Below are 15685 nucleotides of genomic sequence, written 5' to 3'. Positions count from 1 at the left end.
GATAGCAGGTTTTTAATCAATGGGGTTTAACTCATCATTTATCTCATATATAATACGCTTCGTTATTTATACAACATAACGTTAATATTACGACTCACGCTATCTGTACAAAATGCCCTGAATGAATGCACGTGAACGTGTCTGCGCGGCTCTGAATGAACTCCTTTTGTGGATGCGTTCTTCACGCAACAACGTGCAGAAACACGGCAACTAAACTCTAAAAATTCACCGCGTTTTATTATAATAGTGTTCTCAGTCATAGTTATTGATATTCTGCATTGTTGTTTGTTCTGCTCGCGCTGAAGAGATAATCACTGTAGTACTACAATGAAGCGCTTTACTGCAGCGACTCAACCAAATGCATCTTATACGAGATAAATAAAATAATATACACGATATACATAAACTGGCTGAAATGTTTTGAAATCACTTGTACCCTACCTGATCGAAAAAAAATCCAGTCTTTCACTTTGCCTGTGTCAGTTTGAGTCTTGTTAAAGTTTTAAATCCATGCTGCCAAGATGCTCCTCTGTCGGTCACGGATCATGGAAAGTGAAACTTAAATCTATAATAGGGGTGGTTGGATTTATTATTATTATTTATTTAAAGCTGCTTTCTTTTCAGATTCTTATTTACAGCATTATCTTAATAGGCTGTATATTAACTTGTTGGTTAGAAAACCACTAGTTCTATGTGAAATCAGACATTTGAGCACCCCCACATAGCCAAAATGGTATGATCATAACACCTCTGCGAATATTCGACTGTGAGATTGGGAGTCAAATCAGGCTCCTCCTATCAAAGCATCGATTCTTCGACTATTCGGGGTCACCCCTAGTTTTTACTATGTCTTTAAGTGGTTGTTGGGCTGTTGCTAAGTGGTTGCTTACTGGCCCAAGTCAAAAGAACCCATTTTTTGGTCTGCCATACAAAAATTGTATGCATATTGCATCATTTCTGCAGCATAAAAACTGCTGGACGAGTTGAAGTTGGATTTGTTAAAATCTCTTCCACTTAGTATGAGTAATAGTGATGCTTGCAGGAAGAAAAAGAGAAGGCCATGGAGATAAGCCTAAAAAAATACACTTACGGTGGGGGCGTCCTGGTTGTCTGAGTGCTCGGTCAGTGTGGGACTGTGTTTGGGCTTCCTGTACCTCTGAGCCTCGTGTGGCGTCAGCAGCAGACGCCTGTCACCCTCCTCTGTGACCCTCACACCCGGAGACGGGACGTTCTCTTTATCACCCTCGACCCTGAGAAAGACACAGGTTCGCTTTCAGACACCACAGAATGAACACGAGACGAGGACTTTCTGTGCTTGCCCTTTACTCAAGAGATCAACTCATAAGAGCGGAGCAGAAATGAAGCTGTCGCTGTGATACCTCATCTGACTGTTTATTTGCATCTGTCTCTAGAGTTGGATCAGTGTGTGTCACACAGCACAACTGCTGAGCCACTAATCTAATGTTTTCAGTGACTCTGTGGATAGTTTGCTCAGAGATACTGTCAACAGGATTAGTTGGATCGCTCGGAGATCCAGCCAGCAAGCAATGACCCAAGCTGGAATGGATCACTACTAAGCCACGTTTTATCAAATCACTGTAATAATATGGGATTAACTAAATACTTTTGCTAGGTTACAATTAGTGATAGGTCAATATACAGTAGCTAGACTGGATGGTGTGCAAATATTTGCCCATTTTAAGATTTTCAGCAATTATCTGATATCCATAACCCCCAGTGCCAGCTGTAGAAAGCTGGACATCCTTGTTGGTGGAAAACGCACATTTTCAATATTGTTGAATATTAAAATATTTTAAATAAAATACATGGTAAATGTAACTTGTAATAAATTATATTATCAATGTTTAAAACTGGACGGCTGTGCTGCTTAATATTTTTTATAAAAACTATGATATATTTAAGGATGCCCTGATGAATAGAAAATTCAAAAGAACAGCATTTAGTTGAAATAGAAATCTTCCGTAACATTATAGATGTCTTACCTGTAACTTAACTGTAAATCAATTTAATTAATCCTTGCTGAATAAAAGCATTAAAAAATCCTATTGACCCCAAAGTTTTGAATGCTATATATTTATTCTATAGTCGATTCTGTGCATTTCTGTCATTCGGATTTATTCAGATCACAAAGAATGACAGCAAAAGACTTGCTAATTATTGTGAGAGTCGATGTAGAGATCGGCATCAGATGTCAACTGCAGCAAAACTGCCGACGTAAGTTGATGAAACTGTTTTTGATGATTGGAAGAACATCTTGAGCAACCGAGAAACATGAAACATTGACTAGAACAAGTTCACTGGACATTCTGTAATGACCTGGTTAACTGGTTGCGCAGACAAGCTACCGTGCCATTTGGAGTAAAGAGAGCCCAAGAATAGCTGTATTTCAGGAGAAACCTGCTCCTTACCTGAAGTTCTCCTCTTGTTCTCGTAGATGTCTCCTCCTCTCTCGGGCTGTTGTCCCAGGAGATGAAGAGTGGGCAGTCGGACCCAAGCCCTCTGAACTCTGACCCGCGTGCATGTGTGAGGTGAAGAGGTGTTGCTCGACCGCTGAGCGAATGGTCTTCTCCAGAAAACTGAGAGACAGAGAGAGAAAGACATGTCAACGGTCAAACGATGATTGCTTTAATTACATGAACAATGGAACTCTTCTGGCTATTCAGAAGATTGACTAATCATTTATTAAAAGAATTTCAATTGTCATGTAAGGCTCTGTATAATTGCTTACTTTGTTAATTCAGGTCTGCAGTGTCTGGGAGAGATCTGTGAGCTAAAGAAAGAGGAAAAACATAATAAAGAAGAGAGATTATACTGAATTATTAAGCTTCGCATCGGTTTCATCCAATTGCATCCAGTCATATCCAGATTTTTTAATATTCTGAAAGAAAGTAATATGATGTTATGTATATGGTCACACTTAAGTTTAGGGACCAATTCTCACTATTAACTATTAACTACAACTTTTGCCTCAAACTCCTAATTTGCTGCAAGACTTGCTAATTGTTTTAGGATTGCCTTAGTATCACAAATAACACAACTTTGCACTGAAAAGATGCCCTGGGTCCAAATATAGCATAAATATTACAAAGAAAATATCTGAATCTTTTTCCATGCAGTCTACAATTGATGTTGGACCCCTAAAGTGAGTATTGCATTTGAGTCTGTGTCTCTAGGGAGCTACTTCAATATATATTTTTGTGCTAATGTTGTTTTTCTTTTGATGTAAAAATCATTATGTTCTGCTCTGAAATCACTGTCACTGAAGCCAAAAAATCTTTGGTTTAGTGACTTCAACCAACCATCCAAATCAGAGAAACAAATACAATTTACCACAAAAAAACTAAGTTAAATACTTGTAGATTGGAAAGATGGTTCCAGAAAATGACTCAACAGTAAAAATAGCGGCATTATCTTTTGTATCCAGAAATAGGCTGAGGGTCCAGACACAACAGTTGTGTCCTTACCAGCAGCGCTCTCAGGGTCAGAGCCATTTACCCGCTCACAGCTGCTGACAACTCGCTATTTAAACACCATGAGCAAACTATTTTCTTGGTATCGAGCTGTATCAAATGGAATGATCAGTAGATGTAAGCGTAGATGGTATCAAAGGCTACCAAGAAAAGGCCAGTGTGAACAGTTATGTGTTGAGACGGAGGACTAAAGATGATTTGATGAGGTTTGTCAGTCTTGCATAACACAGCGGTCATACGGTGCGCTCCAAGGGTGAGGATGACGAGACCTGAATGCTGGACCGAGTACAAGCTGGCACTAAAAACCGCTTGTCTGTTAACCTAGTCCTTCCATACAGTCATCTTCCAAATCTAGTTCACAGCAGCCGGTGAAACATGAGGAAATCAAACTAGCAATGATTAAAAAAAATTACCAGAATCAAAGATATACTTGACAAACACACACATATACATATATACACACATATATATATATATATATAGTACTGCTTGAAAGTTTGTGAACCCCTTGCAGAATCTGTGAAAATGTGAGTAATTTTAACAAAATAAGAGAGATCATATATAATGCATGTTATGTTTTATTTAGTACTGTCCTGAGTAAGATATTTTACATAAAAGATGTTTACATTTAGTCCACAAGACAAAAAAAAAAAAAATAGCTGAAATTATTAAAATAACCCCATTCAAAAGTTTGTGAAGCCTTGGTTCTTAATACTGTGTGTGGTTACCTGGATGATCTACGACTGTTTTTTGTTTTGTGATGGTTGTTCATGAGTCAGAAAAAAAGATATATTTCTACAAAATAAGAAATATCTGGACATCTTCATCCTGTTCAAAAGTTTTCACCCCCCAGCTCTTAATGCATCGTGTTTTTTCTTCTTTTTTTGCATTTTTAATAACTTTTAAATCAAATAAATTCAGCCTGGGAGAGCATTTATTTATTTATTTAAATATTAAATTATATTTATAAAAAAAAAAAAAAAACACTTGAACAGTAAGGTGTACAATATGTACAGTAATATTATCTCTCTCTCTCAACATAGATATAACCTGTTGTTGCAGTGGAAAACTCCAGAACTATAAAAGAACACAGTTAATAAGACCTATATTCGGCAGGCTAAAATGATTTATTAACTGACTGACAACTTATCTGACATGAGGCCAAGTGGGCAAACACACTTCAACCATAAACTCAGTCCAACAAGAGGTTAAAGGTTCCAGAAAATACACTAGTAAATGTATTTGCTTGCATTCCTCAACAACAGTAAAATGCAGTGTGATAAAAACAACAATAAAAACAACCCAGATCAATTAAGAGTTCTCATTTTGTGTCAAAGTCATACGGGTTGGTAATGACATGAGGGTGAGTTCATAATGAACAGAATTGTCATTTTTGTGAGAACTATTCCTTTAAGGCTCAAATTCACAGCACTAGTGCCAACGAGAGCGTGAGGGCTGGGCTGCATGGGTAAATTATGTGATGGGAAATGTGTGAAGGGTCAGTTGCTATGGTACGAGAGGGGACCAGAGCTGATGCAATGAGTCAACACATGAAGGAACCGAGAAAACAAGCACAGGAGAGGTTTGTTTTGAACTGTTCACTACCGAATCCATCACGCTCAGACTGAATTCAACCAGAAACTATTAGCACGTGTCCCTGACGTGAAGCTAAGAGGATTTCAGTTGTTTGAGGGATCATTTGTGCGTACTATTGTGATGGTTTGTGCAAATAACATTTGTGACATTTACTGTACTACATGAATTCACCTACTGCCGCTAAATGTACAAAAACACAAATCTGAGGGCATAGATTAAGACCTTGTTTGCACAATAAAATGTCTAGATCTTTTTCATTGTGAAGATATATTGTAAAAAGGCCATTCGCGCCCTCCACAATAACAATGTTTTTCAGCAAAAGCGGGAAAAAAGAAAGAAAGAGTGAGAAAACTGTGAGTGGTCCTACCTAATATAGAAAGGAGATATTGGTCTTTCATCTTGGAAACTGGAATAGAGGAAAAACGAAAAAAGAGGTTAGGCTCACCGAACAGCTCAATCTAAATGTGGTATTTGCCAGAGTAAACAAAAAAGTTTTTTGGAGCACATGGTCCGAGGCTCTCAGGGTGCCTATTGTTTGGAGAACAATGCACACGTAGTGCCACCGTTCAGAGCTTTTGTTTGACTTGTCTCCAGTAATTACTATAGCTGGAAAGAACCGTATCCACTCCACATACTGGAGCTCAGCCAACAAAACACGATGAGATCAGGAGTGGATGTTCCACAGATTCAGATGTGCTGGGAATTAATATCACTATTGAGAACAACACAACCCACATCGCCTGGAAACCAGAGGGACTGCATTAATGCCAATAAACAACAGCTAATATAGTAATCATCGGTGGACTTTATCACAGTTTCGAGAGGATTATCTGTGGAATGGACTTAAAAATGGTCAAATGTGTTCAATGGAAACAATACACTACAAAAATAAATAAATTAACTATAAATTAACAAAACAAGTAATCAGCAGGTTCATGAATACGTCAATATGAATCCGTATTCTTCCATCTTTGTAGTAAAAATATCTAAACACCCTTCAAACTAAATACATGTTCATCTGAGACAAAAACAATTTAATTTGAAACATTTATTTAACTTTATTTAGTTTTGAATGTAAAATAATTTAAAAATATATATAAATCAGATTATTCAGTTTTTACAAACATTGATAAGCGACCATTAGGTACATGAAAATTTTTAATTTGAATCAGTATTTTTCATGATTTGTTGTAAAAAAAAAAAAAAAAGTCTAAACTTCCTTCAAACTAACACAATTTTCATCAAAAACAAAATAAATATAAATGAGACAAAATATGATAATACAAACACAGATACAGATCATACAAATATGATAAAATAAAATGTAATTACTAGAGAATCTAAATTGGTAAATAAAATATATTTTTTCATCATGACTTTCTCATCACCTTCTGCATTTGGTGGTTATCAGTGCATTTCAAAGATACAAAACAGATTTCAGTACTTTAATAGGTTGGTATATTAACATTATATCAGTTAATGAAATTACGGTATTTAACTGTAAATTTAAGTTAAAAACGTAAAATCTAAAATGTTGATACCGTATTTTTACGGTAGATTTCCAGCAACCACAGCTGCCGTTTTTTTACCGTAAATTTTACGGAATTTTTTTTACAGTGAAATCAGCCAAAATATTTCATAAACTAATGCAAGGGGCATTTGTATAACGTTGTCAAAGATGGATGTTCAAATCTGTGTAACATTCTGTGGGCGCATTTCTTGTTATAATCCATTTAATTACTATGTTTGGATTGGGTTTAAAAAAAAAAAAAAAAAAAAGAGTTCTAAAAATGTGGAGCTGATTGAAAGGTCCATTCATTGAGTGATTTGGCACGCAGCGTTCAGAAGTACGTGCAGCACTGCCATGATCGCTGTTGTAAGATGTGTGTGTGTGTGTGTGTCAAAAGGGAAGTAAATAATCAGGGTATTGGCTGCACTGAATCACAACCGTCCAATACAAAGGATTTAGGTCCTTTTCACACAGGAATCAAACAAAAAAGAAATTCAAGTCCATTTGGCTCCAAAAATCTGAAGAATCACATGATTTCCGAACAAAGTTCTTTTGCATTTGTGTGTGTGTGCAGGGTGCTTCCCTCTTGTTGTAAAATGCGTAAATTGCCATCTCACCGTAAAGCCTGCTAAGAATTAGGGTACCGCACGTACCTAAAAAAACATTTCGCAAGATTTCTTGGAGAATCTTGGAGAAATATTTTTCCACTTTACTGAAGCTCTTAAGTGGTGTTACACAGTCTGACAAGGGTATTAAAATAATAACTGCCGTCATGAATTACAAAACGGAAATCCTGCTTAGCCACCACCTCTCCAAGTGAACAACAAGGCCCTTTGACAAAGCTTTTGTTCTGCGGGAAATGGTGGAAAAGTACCACTTCGCTACATCAAGGAGAATTTGAACGATCAAAGTTTAATCAACAGGTTCAAACATCACAAGAACTTTCCACTAAATCCATTCTCGAGATGTATACGCTGATAACTCTACAGCAGGCACAGAAGTATGCTGTAATCTAGCTGATATTTGGCACAAAGGCGAGAATGCGGGATTTCTGTTCCTTTCAAGGGCCCACAGGAAGATGCAAGGTCCACATATACGTACAGAAAGTGACAGCAAGCTGACAAGACAACTAGAGCAACTGAAATACTGTACTGTTTACTGAAATCCAGGTTTAATTGTTGGATGAAATATAATCAATATATATATATATATATATATATATATATATATATATATATATATATATATATATATATATATATATATATATATATATATATATATATAAATAATCAAGTTGAAAGATTAAGACGACAAACATTTTCATTGGAACAATGTAAACTGATGAACTGAACACCATTTAATATTGTTTAATAAGTGTGTCAGGTACAGACACTCTCGCATCAATTGTTCTTATTGACATACCTATATGCTTGTGGCGTCGGTGTAAGAAAAAATCTATTTTGAACAAGTGACTACAAACATGCTGAATCTGTCTGAAGAACCAGTATCTGAGAAAATGCAAAGTTCAATCACTTTAATATGTTCCTATGAATGTTTTTCAGGGAAAGTGTATGTTTGTAGTGTAGTAAAAAAGACAACTAGCTTACTGAACTAGATTTTGTATTAGAATGAACATGTCTCACGTTAATGCTCAGTTTAAAAGCCCATAACCTGACTCTACAAAATTAGTTTAACATCTGGCATGCAAGAGCTCATCTAACTTCAGCTGAATTGTAAAAACTCATGATGAGTCAACTAGCATCATATTTCCTCCCAGTTTACAACATATTACAGAGCCATTAAAGGACAAGGGTGAAAGAGGAAAAAGGATAATAAAATGTTATATTTATCACTGCAACAATTTAACAAACTGATAAGAGGAAATTTTGAGTGCTTGTATATTTAGATTGTGTAAAGTTCAGTTCACAGATAGGAACTATCTATCTAAGAATGACAACTCTTTTCTTTAATGTGAAATGTTAATGAAAAACATGGAGATCTCTTTATAAGCTAGTTAAATTAAATTGTTCAGTGACATGCTTGGGCTCCATCATGGTGAGAACAGTTCTCCATTTATCAGTGTTTTATGATCAGGATAGGGGAAATATTGGTAAGTTGGTGAAAATTAAAAAAAATAAATAAATAAAAACCTAACCCACACATAAGTAGGCTGTGGCAGCTTAGATAAGAATTTAAGAGTTTTTAATGTTGTGAAACCATGTGCACCTGATCTCGTCTTTTCTAGATTTCATAGGATTATTGTCTGGTTTGAATCTTTTAACTTTCTTTGGCATTTCTGTAGCCCTGCAGTAAAGATAAAGGATACAACCTAAAGCAGGTGATTAACCTGCAATACACAGGTATACTTTAACATATAGATAAGATAACAATACAAATATAATCATGTGAAATGTTATGTACTGTTTTGCCGCTGTTTTACACACAGTACATGGTGTATACAGAACAGTTCAAAAGTTTGAGGTCAGTAAGAATTTTTTTTAATAAGTGTTTTTTGTTTTGTTTTTTTCACCAAGGGCACAATACATTTATCAAATTTAGTGACAGTAAAGACATTTATAATGTTACAAAATATTTCTTTTTTTTTTTTTTTAAATGCTGTTCTTTTGAACTTTCTAATCAAGAAACCTGAAAAATGTATCACGGTTTCCACAAAAATATCACCACAACTGTTTTCTGCATTGATAATAATAAAATGTTAATAGCAATAATGTTTCTTGTGCAGCAAATCAGCATGTTCTTTCTGAAGGATCCTGTGACACTGAAGACTGGAGTAATGATGCTGAAAATTCAGCTTTGCTTTAATACTTTTTAATACTTGGTAAGTAAAAGCTTTTTAATACTTGGTAAGTATTAAAAAAAAAAAAACTTCAGCATGCAGCAGTAAATGTCCATGTTAAGCACACTGACCTGTTGAAGGTCTCTGTGGATCTGGCAGGGCTCACGGTCCGAGGGCTCAGGTTCATGCCGTCGGCGCTGGAGCTGATGCTCCGGTCTGGAGTGTGTGGAGCAACCTGAGCTCTAGCACCCGAGCTTCTGTCTGGAAGATGGGGCAAAGGCATGGAGACAGGATCACCGGAGGGAGCCGGCTCAGGAAAAGATCTCGGCACAGCCTCTGTCTTTATCTTCTTCACCTGAAATGTAGATTCATTACAAGAACTTCCATTAGTTTGATGACCCCAGGAAACACCAACATGAAGATAGTTATACAGCACAATAACAAGGTATTTATGAATGAACTTAGCTCACATTTGTCTTACCTTTCTAACCGATAAAGGTTGTACATCCCGGAAACCAGATGAATAAGTGTAATAGCTAAAAAACCTAACACGCACATGAGCCCAGTCAAATTCAGATCGATCCATTGCCACTTAATGATGCAAATGATAAACTGACCTTAAACTATACTAAACCGCTTGTATTTGCAAGACTGCAGCAAACACCACCACCATTATCCTGGGACCGCAACTGTGTTCGGCCAGAAGGGAGTCTGAAATCCAAACTTTTGAGCATTGATTTGTGAATAACAGGCCAATCTCTCACAGCAAAGTGGAAGAGATGACCAAATTTAACTTACAGAGCAAATGAGATCATGTAACAAAGTCACGTAACACGAAGACTACAATAGGATTAGATTGATCTTCAACGCACTTAGTCCTGAAGGCACAGACGGTCAGTAGGTAATGGCTTTGACTACGGTAAAGAGGACGCTATCGATCGCAGCCCACATGGGACCCATTTAAGGCAAGTAACTAAGCGAGATCTGGACATCGATACACTAATGTGTTAATGATGCAAACAGCACCGGAAAATCATTGTTTTATTGAGTTCTGCATTAAACGCTTTCGACTGTTTGTAGAAGGGTCGAAGCACTAACGTCACGCAAAAGCACAGGATGGTGTGGTGTGATCTTTAAGATGATAGACGTAAATGAACAGGTTTCCTAAATGAGAAAATTAGAAGTTACATTTCAGTCAACTCGTCCCACAAACATATGGCTTTAGTAGTTTCTGTATATAGTGCACGGATAATATAAAATTATTTTATGTCAATTTTTGGCCCCAGTACTCATTCACTTACACTATTGTTCAAAAATTTGGGTTTTTGAAAGAAGCCTCTGATGCTCACCAAGGCTGCATTTATTTGATCAAAAATATAGTAAAAACTGTAATATTGCGATATATTATTGCAATTCAAAATAGCTGTTTTCTATTTGAAAATAAATTTAAAATCTAATTTATTTCTGTGATGTAAAGCTAAATTTTCAGCATCATTACTCTAGTCTTCAGTGTCACATGATCCTTCAGAAAACATGAGAATATGTGGATTTACTGCTCAAAAACATTTCTTATTATTATCAATGCTGAAAACAGTTTACTGTTAATTTTAATCAAAATTAAGTATACTTTAATCAAAAGAAGAACAGCATTTATTTGTTATAAATAAATAAAAATCTTGTGTAACATTATAATGTCTTTCCTTTTGATCAACTTAATGTGTTCTTGTTGAATAAATGTATTAATTTCTTTAAAACTTGATGAATGGTAGTATATATTATATTGAAGAGTGTGGCCATATTCTATAAAAATTCACTTTTTGTGTTAAACAGAAGACGGTTTTTGGTGTTTTTGGTGTTTGAAAGACATGATGGTTTGCAGTAAACAAAATAATACTTTTCCCTGCTCTTTGCTGAAACCTTGCAGCATTTCTTACCTTCTTTTTTCTCGGTGTTGGTATAGGATTGTCTGGACTAGACTCGCTTTCTCTAGACGGGTTTGTATTGTCCACTGGAGTGCATTGAGTGACCTGACAAAAACACAGAGAAATCAGTCTACAAATCTTAAAATTACAGTTTTAATAAACAATGCATTCTGTGTTTACAGTAAACTGTAAAACTTGATTTTAAAAACAACGTCCAGAATAACTAGAACTAGATTTTTTACTAGACGTTTTCTGTAGAACATGTGAGTGGTGCTTTTCTACTGGATCAGTTTGCCAACTTTACCACCCACTAAATTTAGAAACAAGAAACCGCATGATTTGAGGTATCACAGTTTAATAAACCAGAGTTTCATTTTTTTTTTTTTTTTCAAGACTCCAGATCTAGACGTTTCTCTGTCCTGACCTCTCATAACAAACCTGACTCCCTAGTTACATTTCAACAGAGACTTATAACACACCGACCAGATTCACCTCCTTGTTGATAATCAATCACCTCGACCGAACAGTAAACAAAACACTCAAAACAAATTATGTAAGCATAAACAGAGATGGTAGCTCCAGCTGATACCATCAAATATCAATGGTTAGTGTAGTGGTAGTTCCTTTGCAACCAAAGATGCTGTACATTTTTTTGTAAACTCTTCGAACCTTCTAGATGCCCAAGACCATCCCAATGCAAAGTTCAAGTAAACGTAGGACAAATAAGGTCTCTGTAACCTTTGACCCATGTTCAGTGAAGGTTAATGATAAGCAAACCATTTCCTTCAAGATTCTGCGATCATGTGTTTACTATTGATCAGAACAATAGAAAAAACAAATCATAAAACTTAATGCCAAGTACAGTGGAATCCTCCAAAACAAGGAAATGTTCAACAAGTATTTCACTCATGCTACAAAATAAGTCTATAAATAAAAGAAATGTACAGCTCCTTTATCTGCTAAGAACTCACAAAACAGTCTTTCGAACTTGTTAAACTATCACGCCAACATAATCAGCATAGATGTCAACAGATGTCCCGTGTATAAAGTTCTGTTTGTTTATGCTGGCTTTCCCAAAACAAAATGAGGTAATCCGAGTGAGCCAGTTCGGCTAGTGCTACGTGTTAAACTGAAAGATTTCATTGACCCCTTAAGTAATTGGAAACGTCTCCGCTGTAGGAAGTGGTCTTATTTTTCATGAAAGTCACATCATGTATTTTTTCCATCAGCAATTCTCAGCCTGTTTACGACACCAGTTTGCCGATTAGACGGTTCTCCCACAGGCCTTATCTAGTCAAACTCGGTTTGATCAGCACCGCATGTCTATGTAAACAGAGGACTTTCAATAGCTTTGGATTTCAAAGATAACACAAAAAAACAGCATAAGCCGTTGTGTGTTAAGACCTTCCTCGGCTGAGATATTTCTGGAAGGTGGAAGATGGGGAAAAATATTTCAGATTTATGAATGTGAAGACTCTTCCTTCCAGGAGGCCACAATGAGGATTTAAACTCCACTTACTTCTGGTTAATAGAATAAAGCTGGATGATAAACAGATCAGGCCCATAGGGAACACACACAACAAGCACTTGATTATACCATGAAACGACTATAATTGCACGGAACTTTATTGACACTGCAATCAGTTTTATTGATTTGTAACTTGTGAATGAGGTTTGTAATTTACAACAGTTCCAGAAGCAGGAAGTGAGATGTTTAGCAATCATATTTTGTAGAAGCTAAGAGCTAGTAAATTCAGTTCTCACTACAAATGTCTATTTGACGAAGCAAGTCTCTAAAACACAAACAATATATAGTGAATGTTGGCGATTCTTACCTTCTTTTTTCTTGGTGTCGGTATGGGGTTGTCTGGACTTGACTCCTTTTCTCTTGAATAATTTGAATTTTCAACTGGAGTGCATTGTGTGACCTAAAAAAATGATAGCGATTGATCAAATGATTTCAACATGCAATCTATTACATTTAAAGTTTATAGACACATGGGCATCTCAAAAACAGTAAACTGTATAAAATATAAGAGAGTTGCAGAAGTGCATCACTGTTAAAAAGTTAGGGGTCAATATGTGACCCTGGACCACAAAACCAGTCTTAAGTGTCAATTTTTCGAAATTGAGATTTATACATCATCTGAAAGCTGATGTTGATGTATGGTTGTAATGATCGGACAAAATTTGAAAATCTGGAATCTGAGGGTGCAAAAAAAATCAAAATATTGAGAAAATCGCCTTTAAATTTGTCCAAATTAATTCTTAGCGATGCATATTACTAATCAAAAACAACGTTTTGATATATTTACAGTAGTAAATTTACAAAATATCTTCATTGAATATGATCTTTAATTAATATGCTAATGATTTTTGGCATAAAAGAAAAATCTATCATTTTGACCCATACAGTGTATTTTTGGCAGTAACACTTTACAATACGGTGACACTAATATGCATTAATTCATGCTTAACAAATGCACAGATAATCATGAGTTAATGTATAACTCATGATTAGCTAAACCATTTATTAACAATTACTGCATCAGCAACAAATGAACATTCGATATGATTCATAGATTAAGTAATCAATAAATTGTTATTAGTTAAATGTGTCATAAAGTATTAATTCCCTAATGACATATTATATCAACTAATAGTGTAAATTCATGCGTTAATTACCACAATGTGTTCAAGCATGCATTTCAACTTCCAGCTGTCTGCTTTAATTAATCATTAGCTAATGATTTGCATGGGTATCATTATGGTGTGACTTTACTTGTTGAGGCACATGACTAACTAACTCATTCAAAATCTATAACCACAATGACATATTACTTAACAATTAATAAGTAAAGTCATAACATAATGATACCTTAGCAAATCATTAGCTAATGATTAATTAAAGCAGACAACTGGAAGTTTAAAGGCATGGCTTCGACCCATTGTGGTAATTAACACATGAATTTACACTATTAGTTGATATAATATGTCATTAGGGAATTAATACTTTATGACACATTTAACTGATAACAATTTATTGATTACTTAATCTTTGAATCATATCAAAATGTTCATTAGTTGCTGATGCAGTAATCATTAATAAATGGTTTAGTTCATCATGAGTTATACATTACCTCATGATTATCTGTGCATTAGTTAAGCATTATTTAATGCATATTTGTGCACCCGTATTGTAAAGTGTTACCTTTTTGGCTATTGCTACAAATATACCCCAGCGACTTAAGACTGGTTTTGTGGTCCAGGGTCACATATGATTTAATTCAGCAAGAACGCTTTGAATTGATCAAAAGTGACACTGATCGTGTTCCACAAGATTTCTATTTCAAATAAATGCTGTTATTTCCACAAAAATATTAAGGAGTTTTCATAATGGATAATGAGAATAATAAGAAATGTTTCTTGAGCAGCAAATCAGCATATTAGCATGATTTCTGAAGGTTTATGCAACACTAAAGACTGGAGTAATGATGCTGAAAATTCAGCTTTACATCACATTTGAAAATATATTCAAATAAAAAGCAGTTGTTTTATGCGCCATTGGTGAGCATTAGAGACTTCTTTTCTTTTTTTTTAATCTTACCGACCCCAAACCGTTGAACAGTACTTGGAAAAACTTGTGCCCAGAGGGTAGTTTCATACAAGGTTTTTCAATCTACAGAAACAATATTATTGTTATCAAAACATCATGCCAGTCATTTAAGAGGGTCAGGGTTCACATTGCTTCATAGAGAGAACATACACAAACATGAGACCCAGCCCGTCTCCAGCAGACACGTAAACACTACACCGAGCCGTTCTGAGCACGTACGCATGATCACCGTCATATGCAACTGACGTCATCCAATTGAGAGGGAAAGTTAATTCAATTCCATTTACAGAAAACAGAGCTCTCATTCTTGTGCATTTAACATCCGGCGTGTAAGAGTAAATTCAGAAAGTCTGGGAAAACTCAATTACAATATGCCTGCTCGTGGAATTTATCAAGAGAGCAAGTACACATATGACTAAGTGACTTTATATATTTATTGACTTAGTGTTTATCAAGAGGTGTACTTGGCACGAGCTACTGTAGATCTGTTCTTCATCTTTCACTCAATGTTGTTCCTCAGTGCATGAGCAAACACATCCTGTAGTCCATAAAAACACCTTTTGTGTTCCTCAGGGGTGTAACTTTAATACCCATCGGAAAGACAAATACATCACTAGCCGGGCCCTTTAACGGGAATTAAGGTCACAAGAATCCGATCCAAAGTCAGCATGATGTAAATACCAAGAGGTTTAATCGAGCCCCCAGTTTTATGTCCCATGCAGGCACATCTGTGGTAAAAGTCTTTAAGTG

The 15685-nt window shown here is 35.7% G+C and overlaps 1 protein-coding gene across 10 annotated transcripts in view; it reads right to left on the bottom strand.

Annotated features, from left to right (window-relative positions):
* Positions 1-15685, bottom strand: part of fam13a (family with sequence similarity 13 member A) — a 50348-nt gene that overhangs the window by 18509 nt on the left and 16154 nt on the right. For 9 of the 10 annotated variants that reach the window (XM_058770326.1, XM_058770312.1, XM_058770358.1 and 6 more), the window contains 7 exons: positions 13155-13247; positions 11332-11424; positions 9529-9752; positions 5455-5493; positions 2750-2791; positions 2430-2597; positions 1091-1250 (listed from right to left, as the gene is read on the bottom strand). In XM_058770326.1, coding sequence (XP_058626309.1) covers positions 1091-1250; positions 2430-2597; positions 2750-2791; positions 5455-5493; positions 9529-9752; positions 11332-11424; positions 13155-13247 — 819 coding nt within the window. The remainder of the gene's footprint in view (positions 1-1090; positions 1251-2429; positions 2598-2749; positions 2792-5454; positions 5494-9528; positions 9753-11331; positions 11425-13154; positions 13248-15685) is intronic. The other variant, XM_058770334.1, reaches the window with a different exon arrangement.

This window comes from Onychostoma macrolepis, chromosome 01 (assembly GCF_012432095.1).
Source record: "Onychostoma macrolepis isolate SWU-2019 chromosome 01, ASM1243209v1, whole genome shotgun sequence".
Classification (NCBI taxonomy): Eukaryota; Metazoa; Chordata; class Actinopteri; order Cypriniformes; family Cyprinidae; genus Onychostoma; species Onychostoma macrolepis.
The sequence above is the reverse complement of the archived record's forward strand: the minus strand, read 5'-3'. Positions and strand labels throughout refer to the sequence as shown.